Source organism: Durio zibethinus, chromosome 4 (assembly GCF_047325235.1).
Source record: "Durio zibethinus cultivar Kanyao isolate XHJ-2024 chromosome 4, ASM4732523v1, whole genome shotgun sequence".
In the NCBI taxonomy this organism is placed as follows: Eukaryota; Viridiplantae; Streptophyta; class Magnoliopsida; order Malvales; family Malvaceae; genus Durio; species Durio zibethinus.
Window position 1 is genome coordinate 9,832,318 of NC_143165.1, and position 17,684 is coordinate 9,850,001.

At 29.7% G+C, this 17,684-nt stretch overlaps 2 protein-coding genes and 1 pseudogene across 3 annotated transcripts; 1 reads left to right on the top strand and 2 right to left on the bottom strand.

The window, feature by feature from the left end:
- Positions 1-7,158: 7,158 nt before the first annotated feature.
- On the top strand, positions 7,159-8,440 carry LOC149519111 (heavy metal-associated isoprenylated plant protein 47-like). The gene is made up of 3 exons (XM_089759447.1): positions 7,159-7,391; positions 7,848-7,926; positions 8,015-8,440. Exons 1-3 carry the CDS (start codon positions 7,386-7,388, stop codon positions 8,341-8,343), a joined length of 414 nt encoding a protein of 137 aa, XP_089615573.1. The 5' UTR covers positions 7,159-7,385; the 3' UTR covers positions 8,344-8,440.
- A 2,008-nt stretch (positions 8,441-10,448) lies between these two features.
- LOC149519112 (protein transport protein SEC24 A-like) lies at positions 10,449-12,688 on the bottom strand. Its single transcript, XM_089759453.1, has 6 exons — positions 12,554-12,688; positions 12,230-12,386; positions 11,967-12,094; positions 11,543-11,865; positions 11,270-11,458; positions 10,449-10,819 (listed from the first exon to the last, which is right to left on the bottom strand). Exons 1-6 carry the CDS (start codon positions 12,573-12,575, stop codon positions 10,586-10,588), a joined length of 1,053 nt encoding a protein of 350 aa, XP_089615579.1. The 5' UTR covers positions 12,576-12,688; the 3' UTR covers positions 10,449-10,585.
- On the bottom strand, positions 12,566-17,249 carry LOC149519113 (protein transport protein SEC24 A-like; annotated as a pseudogene). Its single transcript, XR_016341509.1, has 8 exons — positions 17,033-17,249; positions 15,137-16,226; positions 14,888-15,026; positions 14,186-14,376; positions 13,462-13,569; positions 13,152-13,355; positions 12,805-13,035; positions 12,566-12,703 (listed from the first exon to the last, which is right to left on the bottom strand). The product of XR_016341509.1 is annotated as a protein transport protein SEC24 A-like (transcript).
- Positions 17,250-17,684: the final 435 nt, after the last annotated feature.

Here is a 17,684-nt window from a genome sequence, read left to right on the forward strand (position 1 = left end):
ATTGAAAAATGTTTAGATTCTATCAATAAACCTAGATTTCGGTAGTCGAAAAATTCAAAAAGTCATTGAAAAATTCAAAATTTCTCATATTCCAGCCATCTAAAAATTTTTCAAAAAATTCCCAAATTAATCCTTTTTATTTTCTAAACACTTTCTCAAAACCAAATTTTTCAAAAAAAATCTCAAACTTCCTAGATCGAGAATTTCATTCTAAAAAAAAAAAAAATTTTTTTGTGTTTGTGGTTGGTTCCTCTGTCAAAGAGGACTATGATTGTAGGTTTTTTTCTTTGGTTATGCGTGTTCCTCTCCTTTCTTTTTTTTTTTTTGTGTGTGTGTGTGTGTTTTTTTTTTTTTAGAGATTAGCTCTATTTATAGAGTTTCTGAGATTCAAGATCCCAGATCTTTTGGAATCTTTTGTGAAAATTTTGGATCTTGTCCGATGACTTTTGGTCATCGGATTTCACGCTACCAAGTTAGGCAGTGTCAGAAGAAAAAAAGAACGATTTCTGATAGCTTGATTTCAACTACCAAAGTTTAAACAAATTTTTTTTTACTTTTTTTAAAGGTTAATAATAATAATAATAATAATAATAATAATAATAATAATAATAATAATAATAATAATAGTAACAATAATAATAATAATAATAATAATAATAATAATATAAACCAAAATTATATTTGACAAAATTGGTGCTTACACATTCCATCAAGAAGTCATCTCATAATCAACCAATTTATGTAGACAGCCGCCTATTAAAAGTGGCTTCATATAATCATTTTCATTAGCGTTTCATCAACAAATTATTTTATAATAGAGTTATTTCATGTACAATTATTTTTATTAACGTTTGTTGTAACCATTTTAAAATCGTTAGACGAATTTGAAAATAAAAAAAATTGTCATTAATTCTTTTGATTAAATACGATTGACCATTTATTAAATTTTATTTTTTAAAAAAAATTTTATAATTAATTAAAATTTTATCAAAAAGATAATTTTTAGGTTTACGAAAACAGTTTAAATTTAAAAGTCAATTACATGTGTAGAAGGATTAGCATCCCACAACATCCGCTTAAAACATCACCAATTAATTATATGTTATCATTTAATTATGACTAAAATGGTCTTAGTTTTAGTATTTAAAATTTAATTTTCCTAATTTTCATTATTATAGATGCTTGAAAAATAAATAAAAACTTAGCATATTGAAGAATCTCTAAAAATATTTCAATACTTTAACAATATTAAAAAGAATAATCTCACCTAACAAATCTTTAAAAATCGCTATTAAAAATTCTTAAAAATCTTATTCTTTACTGTTCATATTTTTTTTAATATTTATATTTTAAAGAATATAAAGTATAATATCTATAATTTAAAATCAAATAATATTTTCTAAGAAAATAATTTCTATGTCATTTATAAACAAACGAGAAATTTTTATTGATAATTAATCTAAATGCTTCAATATATTAGTAGCATTTTAAGTAAATTTTCTTATTTAGAGATTTTTAAAAAAATCACTATTTGAATTTCTTTTGAATCTTATCCTAAAAAATGTTTCATTTGCTTTAATATTTAAAAATCATATAATAATATTATTATCCATAAATAAATATATTTTTAAAAAATGCATATTTTTATATAAAAAATTACTCAAATTAAAAAAAAAAAAACAATGATAAAATAAAAATGTTTTGTATTAAAAAAAATGATATTCCTCGAACTTTTTACAGCTTACTTTCTTCCTTAAGAAATCTTAAAGACATTTGATTAATTTGAATTTCAGAGCACGTCCAAAAAAACAAATTCCAACGCTCATTGATTGTGCTTTTTGCTATAGGTCTGAAACAGTTACATCTCAACCTCCGTATCATCATCTAGCTCATCCTCACCAAAATATAATCAACAAAATCAATGTTGTCAACTTGTGAATTTTGAATATTGGAGGAAGGCATGTGATCAAATAAACGAACAGACAAGGCTTTTCGTCTTGGGATTTCATTTGAATAAATCTGTTTCCATAAAGAAGTGGTTGGATGTGAACTAGTCCTCAAAAAAAAAAAAAAACAAGAATTTTAGAAGAGAGAGAGGGAATGGGTTTCTGCCTTGTTTAGGAACACAAATAACAAAAAATCATGGCAGGTGGATGGAAATTTTTAAAATTTTTATTAATATTATAAATAATTTTAAATTATAATAAAATATTTGATGTGATATTAAATTTTAAAAATTTTTAATATAATATATAAATTATAAATTTATAAATTAATGTAATATTTAAATCAAATAAAGGAAAACTGAAGCCTCGATCCTGAACCCATCAAATTCTGAAAATGTACTGATCAAGTTGCGCTCATATCAAGAGTGTCCAACAAGGCTCCTCACTCCTATAGTAACTGGCAGATGATGATTTTCTGTTAGGTTCAAACATGTGATTGTAGAAAATCCTAACTGCTCCTTACTTTACTTCCATTCTTATCAGTTGACTTTTTTTTTTATTTTGTTATAGTTGACTTAACTACTCATCTTTAATATTTTGAATCAAAGAACAGTTATTGAAGAGTAAAAGGAAAGGACATGCCTTGCTCTTAGGTCTTGACAAAGTTACAATGAATTTATATGGTGAAGTAGATCACCAACTGGAGTTGTACTCTGACCCTTTAATTTCTAATAGCTATACAATAGAAGGCCAATATTTTAATGATGTTTTTTAGATGAAATTTAGGATTTTTTTTATTAAAATCATTAATAAAAATTTAAGTAGATAGATTGATAGAGTTTAATAGAAAGATAAATAATATGTAAAAAAGAATTATTAAAAATATCATTTATGATTTAAATTTTATTAATACTTTTCAACGATAAAAATTTTATTAAAAATTTTAGTCTAAATACATATCTAAAAAATATATCAAAAATTTTTAAAAGTTTTTCAAATGTTGTACACTTAATTTATGTAATAAGAATTTTCAATTTATCAATTTAAATTTTTATTTAATTATTTTTAATAAAAAAATTTTACAAACTGTACTTAAAAAACTTCATTTATGTGTTTCACACAATAGTAATAGCATAGTAAAATCCTTTTAAGTCTCTAAGGCCTAAAACGCGCATAGATTAATATTGGACTTAATTATTGACTAGATAAGAATTAATTTCTATTATAAAAAATAGTTTACTGAAACTTTGGAAGAAATAACATAATAGAGTTTGACAAATACAAAAGGAAATTTAAATTTGTTAAAAGCTTTAAGAATTTTGATCCTTAATATGTACCTTCCACAATGAATCTGGTTAAAGTGTTAAATTTAATTAATATTAATATATTCATATATATTTATAAATTAATCTATTAAAAATTGATATTAAAATATAGTTAGTGCCCATCTTTCTTCTTCTTTTCATACTAAATCTATTCACTCCATGTAATAAATTTTCATTAAGACTTGTTAGTTAGATCATAAGTTATTGTGTTTGGATTGAAGGGAAGGGAAGGAAAGGAAAGGAAAGGAATATAAAAGAAAGCAATGAAAACAGAAAAAATTTTCTTTTGCTTGAATAAACTTTTAATTTAACACTATATTTGAATAAATATTAATAAAGGAAAGAAAATAAAAGGAAAAGAAAGGAAAGAAAGTTTAACAACCATTATTTGGAAAATAGTAAAAAAAAAAGAAATAATTATTTATAATATTTTTTAATAAAGTAGTACATAATATACAAATATATCTTTATATTACCTAATATGTATAAACAAAACTTTCTAAATAAAATTGAGCATGTTGAATGCAATAAGATATATTAGTTAATTATTGATTTACTCTTAATTTTTTATTTAATTTAATCTTTTAGTTTATTCTGACAATAATTTTGGCTTGTTTTGTTGTTAAGATTTAAAAAATTATATTTATAAACTGTAATATTATATAAAATACTCATAAAAGAAAATTATTTTTGTATAAGGTGTCAATTATATAATTAAATTTAATGTCATAATAAAAATAGGGATATAAAAAAAAATTTTGATAAAAATAATTTTTTTCAACTTTTCTTTCCTTGGCTTTTTTCCTAAATTGAAGTATTAAAAAAAAAAAAGATTACAAAGAAAACCAAAAATTATTGAGTTTCAATCTTTTTCTTTTTCTTTATTAATATTTATTCAAATATAACGATAACGAAAGAAAAGGTACATAATTAATTCTATCAATTTGAATCATTGCATCATTTTGAGAATAAAACACTTTAGAAAATATAGATTAATTAATTTTTAAATAAATCTGTTCATGGGTAGAACCAGACAAAATTAAGTTTGGTTGACTTTTGAAATTTTTTGTCCAAAATTTATTTTGATTTGACAAACCCAAATAAACCTGATTATTATTAAAAATATTTAAATATTAAAAATTTATTTTTATATTAATATTTTATATTTTTAGAATTAAATTAAAAAAAAATTTATTATTAAATAGAGATTTTGATCGAATCAACCACAAATCAAAAGAGTAGTTCAATCGATGAACACTATTAAAGACTATACACTGACTTAAAAGAAAAATGAAAGGCATTAGTTATGAAGAACTTGAAACTTTTTTTTGGTCTTTGGTTTGCCTTGATTGAGCTAAATAATGTTTGCTATAAATGAAATTGAACATGTGCAGTTAATTTAACGCAAGTGACATTGCACAGACAAGAAAAGTTTGATCTTTGATGAGGTTAGCCTTCACTTATGGTCCATTACGTCAAAGCCGACCATGCAAATTAATTGATCTATGATTAAATAAAATTAAAAACAAAAAGTCTGATCATCAACAGGAACTCCATTTCCAGTCATGTGCATTTAAGATTTTTTTTACTCATTTCACCTGTAAACTTCGGAATTTTCAATTCCATTGTTACCAACCAATCATTACAATAACAATTTGACTTTGGCACCGACAATGAAAATTTTACATATTGCATCTAAAAAACTTCATTTATGTGTTTCACACAATAGTAATAGTCAAGTCAAATTCTTTTAAGTCTTTAAGGCGTAAAACGCGCATAGATTAATATTGGACTTAATTATTGATTAAATAAGAATTAATTTCTAATAGTTGACTCAAATCTTTGAAGAAATAACATAATAGAGTTTGATAAATACAAAAGGAAATTTAAATTAATTAAAAGCTTTGAGAACTTTGATCCTTAATATGTACCTTCCACAATGAATCTGGTTAAAGTGTTAAATTTAATTAATATTAATATATTCGTATATATATTTATAAATTAAACTATTAAAAATTGATATTAAAATATAGTTAGTGCCCATCTTTCTTCTTCTTTTCATACTAAATCTGTTCACTCCATGTAATAAATTTTCATTAAGACTTGTTAGTTAGATCATAAGTTATTATGTTTGGATTGAGGGGAAGGGAAGGAAAGGAAAAAAAATATAAAGGAATGCAATAGAAACAAAAAATTATTTCTTTTGCTTAAATAAAATTTTAATTTAATATTATATTTAGATAAATATTAATAAAAAAATTAAATTAAATTAAATGAAAGAAAAAAAAGTTTTTTAAAGAAAAAGAAATGATACATGTACCCTTATTTGAATAAATAAAATTACTAAAAGAAAGAAAAAAAATTTTAACAACTATTATTTAGATAAATAGTAAAAAGGAAAGGAAATAATTTATTATAATATTTTGTTCAATTATAATCTTTTTTTAATAAAGTAGCATATAATATACAAATATATATTTATACTACCTAACTTGTATAATCAAATATTTATGAACAAAATTGAGCATATTTAATACGATAAGATGTATTAACTAATTATTGGTTTACTCTTAATGTTGTGTTTAATTCAATTTATTTTGATAATAATTTGACTTGTTTTGTTGTTAAAACTTGAAAAATTATAAAATATTTATAAACTATAATGTTATATAAAATACTCATAAAAGGAAGTTATCTTTGTAGAATGTGTCACTTATATAATCAAATCTAATATCATAATAAAAATATAGATATAATAGTTTTTTTCATAAAAATAATTTTTTTTTCAACTTTCCTTTTCTGGGCTTTTCCTCTAAATTAAAGTATTAAAAAAATTACAAGGAAAATTAAAAGTTATTGGGTTTTAACTTCTTTTTTTATTATTATTAATATTTATTCAAACATATGAAAGAAAATGTACGTAATTAATTCTATCAATTTGAGATATTGTGTCATTTTGAGAATAAAATGCTTTTGCAAATATATATTAATTTTTAAATAAATCTATTCATAGGTAGAATAGATTGAATTAAATTCGGTTTAATTTTGAAATTTTTTGTCCAAAATTTATTTTGATTCAACAAACCCAAATAAACCTGATTATTATTAAAAATATTTAACTATTGAAAAATTATTTTTATATTAATATTTTAAATTTTTAGAATTAAATTTAAATAAAAATATTTTTTTATTATTAAATAGAGATTTTGATCGAATCAGACCACAAATCAAAAGAGTAGTTCAATCCATGAACACTATTAAAGACTATACACCGACTTAGAAGAAAAATGAAAGGCATTAGTTATGAAGAACTTGAAACTTTTTTTTTTTGTCTATGGTTTGCCTTGATTGAGCTAAATAGTGTTTGCTATAAATGAAATTCAACATGTGCAGTTAATTTTATGAAAGTGACATTGCACAGACAAGAAAAGTTTGATCTTTGATGAGGTTAGCCTTCACTTATGGTCCTTTACGTCAAAGCCAACCATGCAAATTAATTGATCTATGATTAAATAAAACTAAAAACAAAAAGTTAGATCTTCAACAGGAACTCCATTTCCAACATGTGCATTTAAGATTTTCTTACTCATTTCACCTGTAAACTTCGGAATTTTCAATTCCATTGTTACCAAGCAATCATTACAATAACAATTTGACTTTTGCACCGACAATGAAAATGAATATTAAGTAAAAGTGTAAATAAGAGCGAAAACGAATAAATATGAATAAATTTTTATTATATTTATAATTTATTTATTTAATTAACGGATCATAAAATAGTATTCATAATCGTTAATTAAGCTTAATAAATAAACAAAAATCGGATTATTCGTTCAACGTTTTATTCATTTATACTCTTCACTGCAAAGGGTTTTCTTGGCTTTGTCTGACAGGGAAGCTCTTCCCGTTAGACCCAGAAAATGTGGATCATCGATAACTTCACCCTTAAACTTCCATTAAAATATATGTACTTATTGATATTAATTGCTGAGCTGGAGCCTTGGATCTGATGACATTATATAAAGAGCTAGCCTTGGCTGCCGCTGCTATTCTGCTGTAAGCTATTGAAAAGCCTAATTGTCTAAAGCAACATTCTCTTTGGTGCTAGGGAAATATGAAGGTAAGCTGCATTATAGCAATTTATTTTTTGGTACACTTGTTTCATCGAAAATTACAATCTTTGAACATTTTTGGGTAGAAAAAACAAAAGAAATTTCTTCATATGCTAATGCATGCATTTATGATCTTTTTATCATCTCCAATATTCTACTTTTGATCTCTGCCTGAAGAACAAATTCTTCTGGATCAATTTATAGAGCGGGTAATTCATGTATTTATATTTATTTATTTTTATCTAAAATGTGCAAAATACAAAAATTATCGTATTATAATTCGTGTTAACATGTCAAGCACAAAATTTATTTTTTCATATTTGTCAAACCCATAATTTTTATTAAAATTTTAAACCGTATTGTTTTATATTTTTTTTATCGTATTATCATATCATATTTTAAATTGACAGATTTACAATTTAATTTATATACTAAAAGATGATGTCTTGCTTTAATTGGTACAGCAAAAGATAGTTATCAAGGCGTCAATGCATTGCAGCAAATGCAGAACAAAGGCATTGCAGATAGCTGCTGCTGCAGATGGTATGTTTAATATTGATCTTCCAAAATCTAGTTGATCAAATTGTTCTAGTTTATCATTGATGTTTGACGTTTTTTTGTAATGGAACAGGTGTGACATCGGTGGCATTACATGGCTCAGAAAAGAATCAACTGATGATAATTGGAGATGGGGTAGATGCAGCAGGCTTGACAGACTCGTTGAGAAAGAAGCTTTGTCATGCAAGTTTAGAAATGATAGAAGAAGTGAAACCACCCAAACCAGAACCACCCAAACCCAAACCAGAACCACCCAAACCAGAACCACCCAAACCACCAAATCCGAATCCAAATCCAATTGTATGCCATTGTCCAATTGTATGCCATTGTCAGCAACAACCCCAGGTTGAATATTATAAAGTAGTTTGTGAGCCCTATCCACCCCCTTGTACTATTATGTGAAACAAAAAGACTTTAATGGCATATCATCACCATTAATGAAGTCATGTTAGCTTGTTGTAACTCCAATAATTAACTCATTTTCCCCAACTTCTTGTTCTTTCCTCATTTGTAGTTCTCCAGCTCCATAGATTAAGACTTGACAATTCATATATATTGTGTTCATATCATGTCAAATTCGTTTATCGTATTAGATTCGTGTTAATACGTTAAATATAAAATACATATAAAATTCATTTATAATTGTTTATTAAAATTTTGAATCATATCATTTTTGTATATTTTTTTGTTTAATTTTTTTATCGTGTCACCACATGAAGATTAAAATTATTAGAGGCATCAATTTTTTCAGATGAAGATATTACTTCATTACAGTAACGGATTAAAAATCACAACTTTTAAATACATTCTAAAGCCAAATGCATTGGGTAATTGCTGTTCTTTAAGACTTTTGCAAGATTTTTCTTCATCTCCTGCATCAAGAAAAAAAATTTTGGAGTGTTCAACTTGCTCTAATAATGCAAGCACTATGCACTCCATGGCCCTTTTTAGAGAGAGATTTTGAAAACTAAAAAAAAAAATGCAAAATCAAGTCAGCACAACACATGGATATTGGAGAGTGGAAGGGACAACTATTAGATTTTGAAAACTAAAAAAAAAAATGCAAAAGTATATATTTTGCATATATTAATTGATTTCAGGAATTTATTGGAAAACTATATACATAGTTAAGGAAGTCAAATTATAAAATATTACTTGGGAAGGATAAGACAGATGCACACTCCACCAGCTCACAATTCTAAATGTCCAGTTGTTTTTAAGATTCCTCTCCGAACTATAGAAAAGCATGAAGACAAAGAATTTACGAAGTATGGACATGTCTGTATTTCTTAGATACTTTGTGTGTCGACTTCATGTCCGATACTTTTAATATGTCGAAATACGTATCAAATTGATAATGAAGAAGAACCATCAATTTTTCTTTCTAACAGTAATTTTTTTCAAAAATAATCTAATATCTATCATATATTTTTAACTAATGATTATATAATATATAATAAATATTTTTTATTGTCATATTCTTCCATATTTATGCCTTATTATTTAAAAATTATTGTATTATTATGTTAATATCATGTCGTACCAACGTTACGTGTCCGTGTTTGTGCTTAAAGTAATCTAATATCCATACCGAAAAAAAATCTTAGGCTAATAAGTATACAATTTTAAAAGAGTGAAGATTGAAAGAATCTTAATCTAATTATCAGTGCCATATCAACTGAGAGATCTGCTAGGATTTGTTTCATGATTAAGCATCCTAAAAGTCAACTAGCTAGGGATTAAGACAAGGAATTTGTAGCATATAGAGATCATTAAGTCTCCAACAACGTTCTTTTTTTTTTTTTGGCTTGGGAAAAAAAAATAGAATTTAACTGCATTTTTGGTCACCAACAACGGAAAATAATTATCCATTTTTTGAAATTTTTGCTAATGCTGTAATATAGAAATATAAAATGTGGAATATGAACAGAAAAAGGACTTTAGGCAAGTTAGAATTAATAAAACATAAATGCAAGTTTCAAAAAAAAAATTCAATAATTCACTATACTTATGAAGATTTGCATAAAAAATTGCATGCAGTGATTTCGAAAAAAATGACGATCAACAAAATTTAAATTTCGATATTTATAATTCTTTTATCTATTTCCAAACTGTTATATTTGTTAAAAAAAATAAATTTGAAAGGTAGAACCAAAATTACAGAAAGATACATTGTATTATTTATTTTTTATAAGATATTGTTGGTTGTTCCTCCTTGATAAATCATAATAATAAAAGCATTTTTGCTTAAACTATGGGAGAGATGAGAATTTTTTTTTTAATCTCCTAATCTACACCCTCCTATTCTTTATACTTGACTGAAAAAAATTTATGCACATAAATTTTTTCAAACTCACAACATCTAATTTAATCCAAACATAATTGGCTTAATATGAGAGACTTGAATACAGAATTGCAGAGAAATTAGAAAATAAAACACAGAATTTAAAAATTCCAAGGCATATTAGACATGGACCAATATCCAGCAAATTCTTTGGCAATTGATCACACCTCTTTCTAAACAAAAACCCTAAGGTTTAAAAAAGAAAAGTTATAACAAAAATTGCTGTAATAGTTGTACTTAAGCTTAGGAGTCAGGACGATATGATGAAATTTAGCAAACTCTCAAACAATTACCTGTCTATCATGCATTTTGCTGTATTTTCCGGTGTATTTGCATTATCCAATCAGCATAACCACTGGTACCACCCATTTGGTCCTCGAGAAGATTTAAGAGAAGCAGCAAACCTTCCCTCGGTTGCTCACCTTGTCTTATAAGATAAGAAAGTTGATAATAGGAAGGGTCACTCTCTCTTAGTTTCTTCAATATCCTCATCAACCTTCTCGACACTTCATTATCGTGTTCGCTAAGGGTAACCTGATTTTCAAAGAGAAAACATAAAGAGAATCAGGGTAAGGCAGGGTGAGGAAGGGTCAAATGAACAGATCAACTTCCAATAAGATTATCATGGAGAAAAAAGTGCACATGCATATAAGGTTCCGAAATAGGGCAAAAAAACCATAAAAAACAAGAAAAACATACTCTGCAGCAAGATTAGATTGCCAATCATAGGTTGCAGTTTGACATTAATTTATAGATATTTAGAAATCAGATAATAAGACCGCTCCAAATTTTCTTGTTAGTCATATCAGACACATTCTATTCAAGGCAGAGTTAATATAATAACAAAGGCAGCATTTGAGGCAGATCTTATATATGCTTAATACCAACAAAAATATCAGTATCCTCTATACATAAAATGGTGAATCATATAATACTCAACAATGTTGTCACAATAAGAATAGCTTCATCAACATGAGATCATAACTTTGATAATTCTGCTGCAAAGTCTGCCCCAAGTAAATTCCTCGCTATATCAGGTGAAAGCATTCTACCAAACCATATAACAAAGCGGAAGCCATCATCATATATATAAAGGCCTCTTGAATCTAGGCTTTCTGCAACCAAAGGCAATCTCTTCATAAAGTTTTTGAAATCATCAGCTTGAGCAGATGGCTGCAAATATGAGACAGAAGTGAAGTTCAGTTTGCAAAATCTACATCTTTATTGAAATATACTCGAAGGGTCAAAATCATTCACCTTCAAAAGATACTCATCAATTCGTATCAAGCTAGAATATAAAAGCTTCAACAATTTTTTAACAGGTAATGCCATCTTGGTGAAACCTGCCGCGCAGCGTTCATCAAGCTGAGCATCAGCATATCCTCCTTTCAGAGGCACAGATTTAGCCAGTGCTAATCCATACAAACACAAGAACTTTAGAGACTCTGGATAAATCATCCTAGCTCCCAAGCGATGCTGCACAGCATAGAGATTGCGGTATTCTCTGAGTGCTTTTACAATCCTTAGTTGCAAAGAATTTCTAGCATCTTCAAGTTTATTGGTCAAAGTTTTCTCGATTGCTGCGAAATATCAATTGATTAGAAAATATAAGGATCCTCTGAAACTAAGATCCAATGAAACAAATAGCACCCCTTGTAAAGGGGCTTTTGTTCAACTTTACCTAGTCTACAAAACAAAGAAACAATGGCACCAGTGTCAGCCTGGCGGTACATCTCCCCCAGATCAGTAACAACAGGGGCAGCTGCAGTATGTACTCTGATGCGCCTCTCTCCACAAGACGCAGTGTATCTTTAAATTGTTAAAGAAAAATCACCAACCCATAACCTTTTCCACTTCTAAAAGTAACCCAGCCAGCTTCAGAAAACAAGGAAATAACCCAATATATTAAAATTGATACAGTAAAGCAATGCCCTTAAAGGATACAGTAATGCGACTTGGAAATATACTGTTTGAGTTGTCAGCAGTGTCTCCTCAAGAGATAACTGCGTTGCGTATGCCTTATCACAATCTACAGCAGGAAGTGCTAATAAATCTGTCGACCTCAGCATAAAGTTCCCATGATAAGATGTAAACCGAATCCCTGGTGCAAGTATTGAATGACATGGATCAACTGCTTTGTTATCATAAAATCATGGGGAAAAAGGTAAAAATAAATAAATAAATAGCATTTTCCATGAGCAATGGGATTATGGCTTAATAGCATTGAGTTACAAATGAATTCAACAATAAATAATAGAATCACCAGACCTTTTCCACATCTTATGCGCATAACTGCTTCCCAGGCTGTTTCCCTAGTGAGATCTCTGGCTAATTCATGCCTCAACTTCTCTCCATGAATGCCTGATTGGAAGCTCGGATAATAATATACTTGACCTCCAGTATATTTTGCCAGGGTTCCTACATTGAAATTCATAAAAGAGACAAGTATAATTAAAAGCTCTTCTAAACTTCAATATCATTTTTAACCTGAAAGTCAAAAAGGACAGTGATTCTTGTACCTAAGGAACTATGTCAGTGTATTTGTCACTGAAAGCATAAACGTTAACCCCTATCTGGTACTTTGTAAGATCAGCAGCCATTTGCTTGTAGAAGGGATCTTCTGGTAATCTCAATATATGTTCCTTATCAGTTCCATACACACGAAGATCATCTCCACGCAACTTCAAGCGCCCAATTCCGAGGGAAGGCAATGAGTTCTAGAAGATCAGCAACTTTCCTCCAAGTTGTGTCTGCAATAAATAGGTGGTCAAACAACCATTATACAATACAATCATCAGCAAGAAACTGAAAGGCATTTCATAATTGGTAAAAGCTCACGGTAGCAATGGTAGAGAAAACAACACACCATAACCATGAATGTTGCCTTAAGTGCAGGACCAAAAGCAGATTCGACATTCACATTGTTCTGAAACATAGAGGGCAAGCTATCCAGGAATGTTTCAACCACATTTCTAGATTCAGACAAGTTGACAAGGAGGTCATCTGGCAATGAGACAAATATATCATCCAGATCTGAAACCACCATCATTTGAGGCTGCGTAAGAGATGACTGTGGAGAAAAAACTCAAAAGTTATTTTGGAAGTATTTCGGCTGAAACGGAGAAAATTTGAGGCATCTCAGAAAAACTTGTCCCCTGATTTGATAAGTCACTTGCCTTCATATTGTAAAAATGAATTGTGCTATCAAAAGTAATGAAACCAATCTGTGTTCTGGGGAAGCCAGGCAGCTCATCCAAACATGACCGTATAGTTCGAGCAACAACCTAACAGATATGTTATAAGTCAGCAGAAACCATTAATATGCATATACAATAAGGAGAAATAAAGAAAAGAGAGGGAAAAGCAGCATGGCCTATCAAGGCTCATGTTATCACCAAAAGGACAGATCGGAAAGTATGCAAACATAAAATTACTTATGTAATCAATTGCGACCAGGCAAAGCTGACAACAACCTGGATAAACATTCACCCAAGCAAGATTTACAGTTTCAGACAAATAGCAGCAAGGCTAACTAACTTATTTCTTTTCTCTCTACTCGTTCCGAAGCAAGGCAAAAGAATCTTGCAAGCCTTACTTTATAGATATGTTAAAGACCAAATTGTGGCAAAGCCAGCCCATCTACCACTTTCAAATAGTACAAATACAAAACATTAGATAACCCAAACCAGCATTTTATACAGAATATCCGAAGAGCTCCAATACTGAGCACTAATAGCTGAACAAACTAAGAGCAGCCTGCTCAAGTGTACCTCACATACTCTTCATTCACATGACTATTGGACAACTTTGCCATTATGATCCCAATTAGAATAACACAATACTTTATTACAAGACACTATGAGAAGTTAAATAATCAACTGCTTTAAAAGAAGTGCTTACCTCCATCATACCACTTCTCACTGCAGATATTGAAACATCAATGAGAAAAAAATATAGTGGCGGCATTGGAGGCCGCACCATGTATTCAGCTGGTGCAACAAATTCCACACTGCCTTTTATAAGCTCAGGCCGCTGATCCAAATCAATTCTTCTGCCAGTGGCATCCAAGTGAGCAAAATACTCACCAGGAACTGAACATGGAAGTTGAATCAAATAAGCATATATGTCCAGTTATTAAAGAGATTAACCAGGGAAAGAATCATAGTCTGCCACACAATACAACCAATTGGGTACAAATGAAAAATAAACAAAAATTACATTGCCAATAAAGAACATTTAGTTAACATGCTATGTGAAGCCCCATACCACACCCATCATCTCAATCGAAAAAATACATTTTGCATTTTGCATTTTGTAATAAATTGAGACAGTTAAAAGTAAATTTAAGGGAAGATGTCCTAACAAGCATGCTTGCTGAGAACTGATATATATGTTAATGCTTATAAGTGAGGGATGAGCTCATTGCCCTCCAATAATATTTGACATTCCAAAGACAAAAGATAATGCAGATAACAGATAAAAGAACGTACAGCATGGAAAAGGATTCCATACACATCAGTCACAACTAGTAACATTTAATGTGACTCATTACACTCTTAACCATTGAATTATATCTTTGCTTCCTAAGTTAGCTGAATTTACCATCATTTTGTAAAGAACAGATGCTGCAACGCCATTTTCTTCCAGCATCTGTAAATGTGACATAGGGATTCACGTAAGTGCGACATCTTCTACAACGAATAATACCAGTTGAAGCAAAATTAATTACTGGCACTTCCTCCTGAATAGGAAAAAACAGTAATTGACAGGGGAAAAAACATATGAGTCTGAAACAAAATAAAGTTATTGTAAACCAAAAAGTAAATTATTATTGATTCTTAAGACACTTACTTCTTCAGGAGCCTCTGCAAGAGGGCAAACAACTGCTCCAAGAGGCAAATGCCACCTTGAAACTAAAGACTGGGAATTTGGTATAGCACTTGTAGTAAGCCGTAGATATCTAGGATCACAATTCATAGGATACATCTCAACGAAAGAACATGGTTCCACATCACCATCCAACGGCCTAGGAAGTGTTCTATAATCAAGTCCTGGCTCAATTGATCCAGGCATAGATGCAAGAGAGAGTGAACTAAAATCTTCTGTCAAGCTTTGAATGCCACCGATAGGAGGTGCAGCGCCTGGATGTTGCATTTGGTCCCTTGACTGGTAGCCCAAGGGAGCAGTGAGTGGTGGAGGAGGAACATAACTTCCTTGCTGACTAGAAAAGGGAGAAGATGATGTTGGTGGAGAAGCCATAAAACTTCCTTGCTGAACAGGAAAAGGCGATGGTGCTTGTGGAACTGAAGGCTGCTTGCTTGGATATCCAGCAAAAGGTGGCTGAAGAGACTGAAAATTGGGTCTAGGCCCCGAAAATAATGAATCTGATGGAGGTTGTTGAGGACCATTCACACTGGATGGAGGAAAGTTTACAGTTTGTGGCGGAGATCCCATTGGCACTGGCGGTAGTTGGGACTGCGGCCGGAAAGAAACTGGTGGAGCTGATACTTGACTTGCAGGAGGTTGAAATGTTGGCACCCCACAGGTGGTGCATGAGTAGGGGGAGCTTGAACTGTTGAAGGAAATGGCGGTGTTGGAAATCGCTGGTAAGGTCCGCCAGCACGTGGGACAGATGTTATGGGCGGAGGTGGAACTGATGGATCATTAAAACGAGCAGGCAGGCTAGGTGCAGCTGCTGGCCCAGCTGATGAGAAAGGCGTCATAGTTGGGGAGCACCTGGCGGTGTAGGTCTAAAATTAGTGCCCTGTGATCCCACCATAGGACCAGATGATGAAAAGGGTGTAATAGTTGGAGGAGCAGAAGCAAAAGGGGTAGAAGAAGGTCTCATGGGAAAATTTGGACGACCAGGGTTTTCAGTCCCCATGTTTTTCAATAATATGACTCTGGCTACTACTTAATAGCCAATCTCTCACAACTAAACCTGCCAGGAGAAGTAATATCACAGTAATAAGCATTCATAAAGGAAACAAACGCCGGCAAATGCCCAAGAAACAGCTAATTAAATATTTCAAATTCACTATTTTCCAACATTATCATGCTCAATAAATCCATGCAGCCGATAAGTCAAAAGAAGGAAAAGAATACAATCTCCTCCCTGAATCTAGAGCAGAATGTTGATAAACAATATCATCTGTCACTGATTCAACTTCCACCCGCAATGATTAACTTCCATGCCACGCAGCGGTTTTTTTTTTTTTTAATGCCAACGACATCCTTGAATCTAAGGGGAAAATGTTAACTAAAAGCATAATCTATGTGGATCAATTAACTTCAAACTCGCGAACAGCTAAAGTATGATGACTTAAAGATCACATACAACATAATTAAACTTGAAAAAGCTTTGATTTCTTCGTTTTTATCAAATTGTATACAGTTTTAAGTATTTAATCTTCCCACCATAATTGTATTACACAGTTTAACAATCAAAAGAAGCTTTCAGAACACTCTAGAACAATCAAAATTCAATTCAATTCCAACTAATTTCCACAAAATTCAACTCTTTTAATTCAGTATCAATCTAAATTCCACTAAAACAGTTTCAGATTCAATTTTATAACCATTAAAAATGAATTTCAATCAACTAATCCAAAATTCAATTCCTTCACACTAGCTTGGCTTCAGTTCGACTAAAAACTATTCCTTTTTAAAACCCAAAGCCACCCGTCCCCAAACAAGCAAAAGCCACAGTGTCTTGCCGAAGGGAAGGCAGAAACAAAAAAGACTAACGGCGGCGTAGAGCTTCAGTGACAGGCCATCGAAGATCTACCCGAGGATTTTGAAGAAACTACAGACCAAATAAAACGACGGCGTTGTAAAGGGAATTTATCGAAGTCGAGATCTAAAGGTAGACGAGGATTTGTAAAGAAAATAGAGATGGAGAGAAAGAAGCTTAAAACGAAGAGAAAGTATTTCGTCGTTTTTTTCCTTTACTGCCTGTTCCAACGAAGTCGTTTTGGTAGCTCTAAGTAATATAAAAGACGACATAATTATTATATATAAATTTTAAAATAATTATAAAATAATTTTATTTTTAATATAAATTATAATATATAATTTTATCTTCAACTGTTTGGTTTGATTAGACAACTTTAAAAAAAAATCAAAATTAAAAGTTCCAATCTTCTCCTCCTCTTTTAAAGTAAGATTTTATCCCTTCGAATAATTAAAAAAATATATAATTTTTATATAAAATATAATATAAATAAATAAATTTTAATATTTTATACCGCATAAACACACGTAAATTTTGAATTACATAAAATTTTTTATTTTTTTAATTAAATTTTATTTGGGTTAATTAAAGGTATTAGGCCCAAGTAGGAATAGTAAATTTGGGTCAAATTGTTGCTTTACTAGGTCTAATTAGAATTGGGTTAAA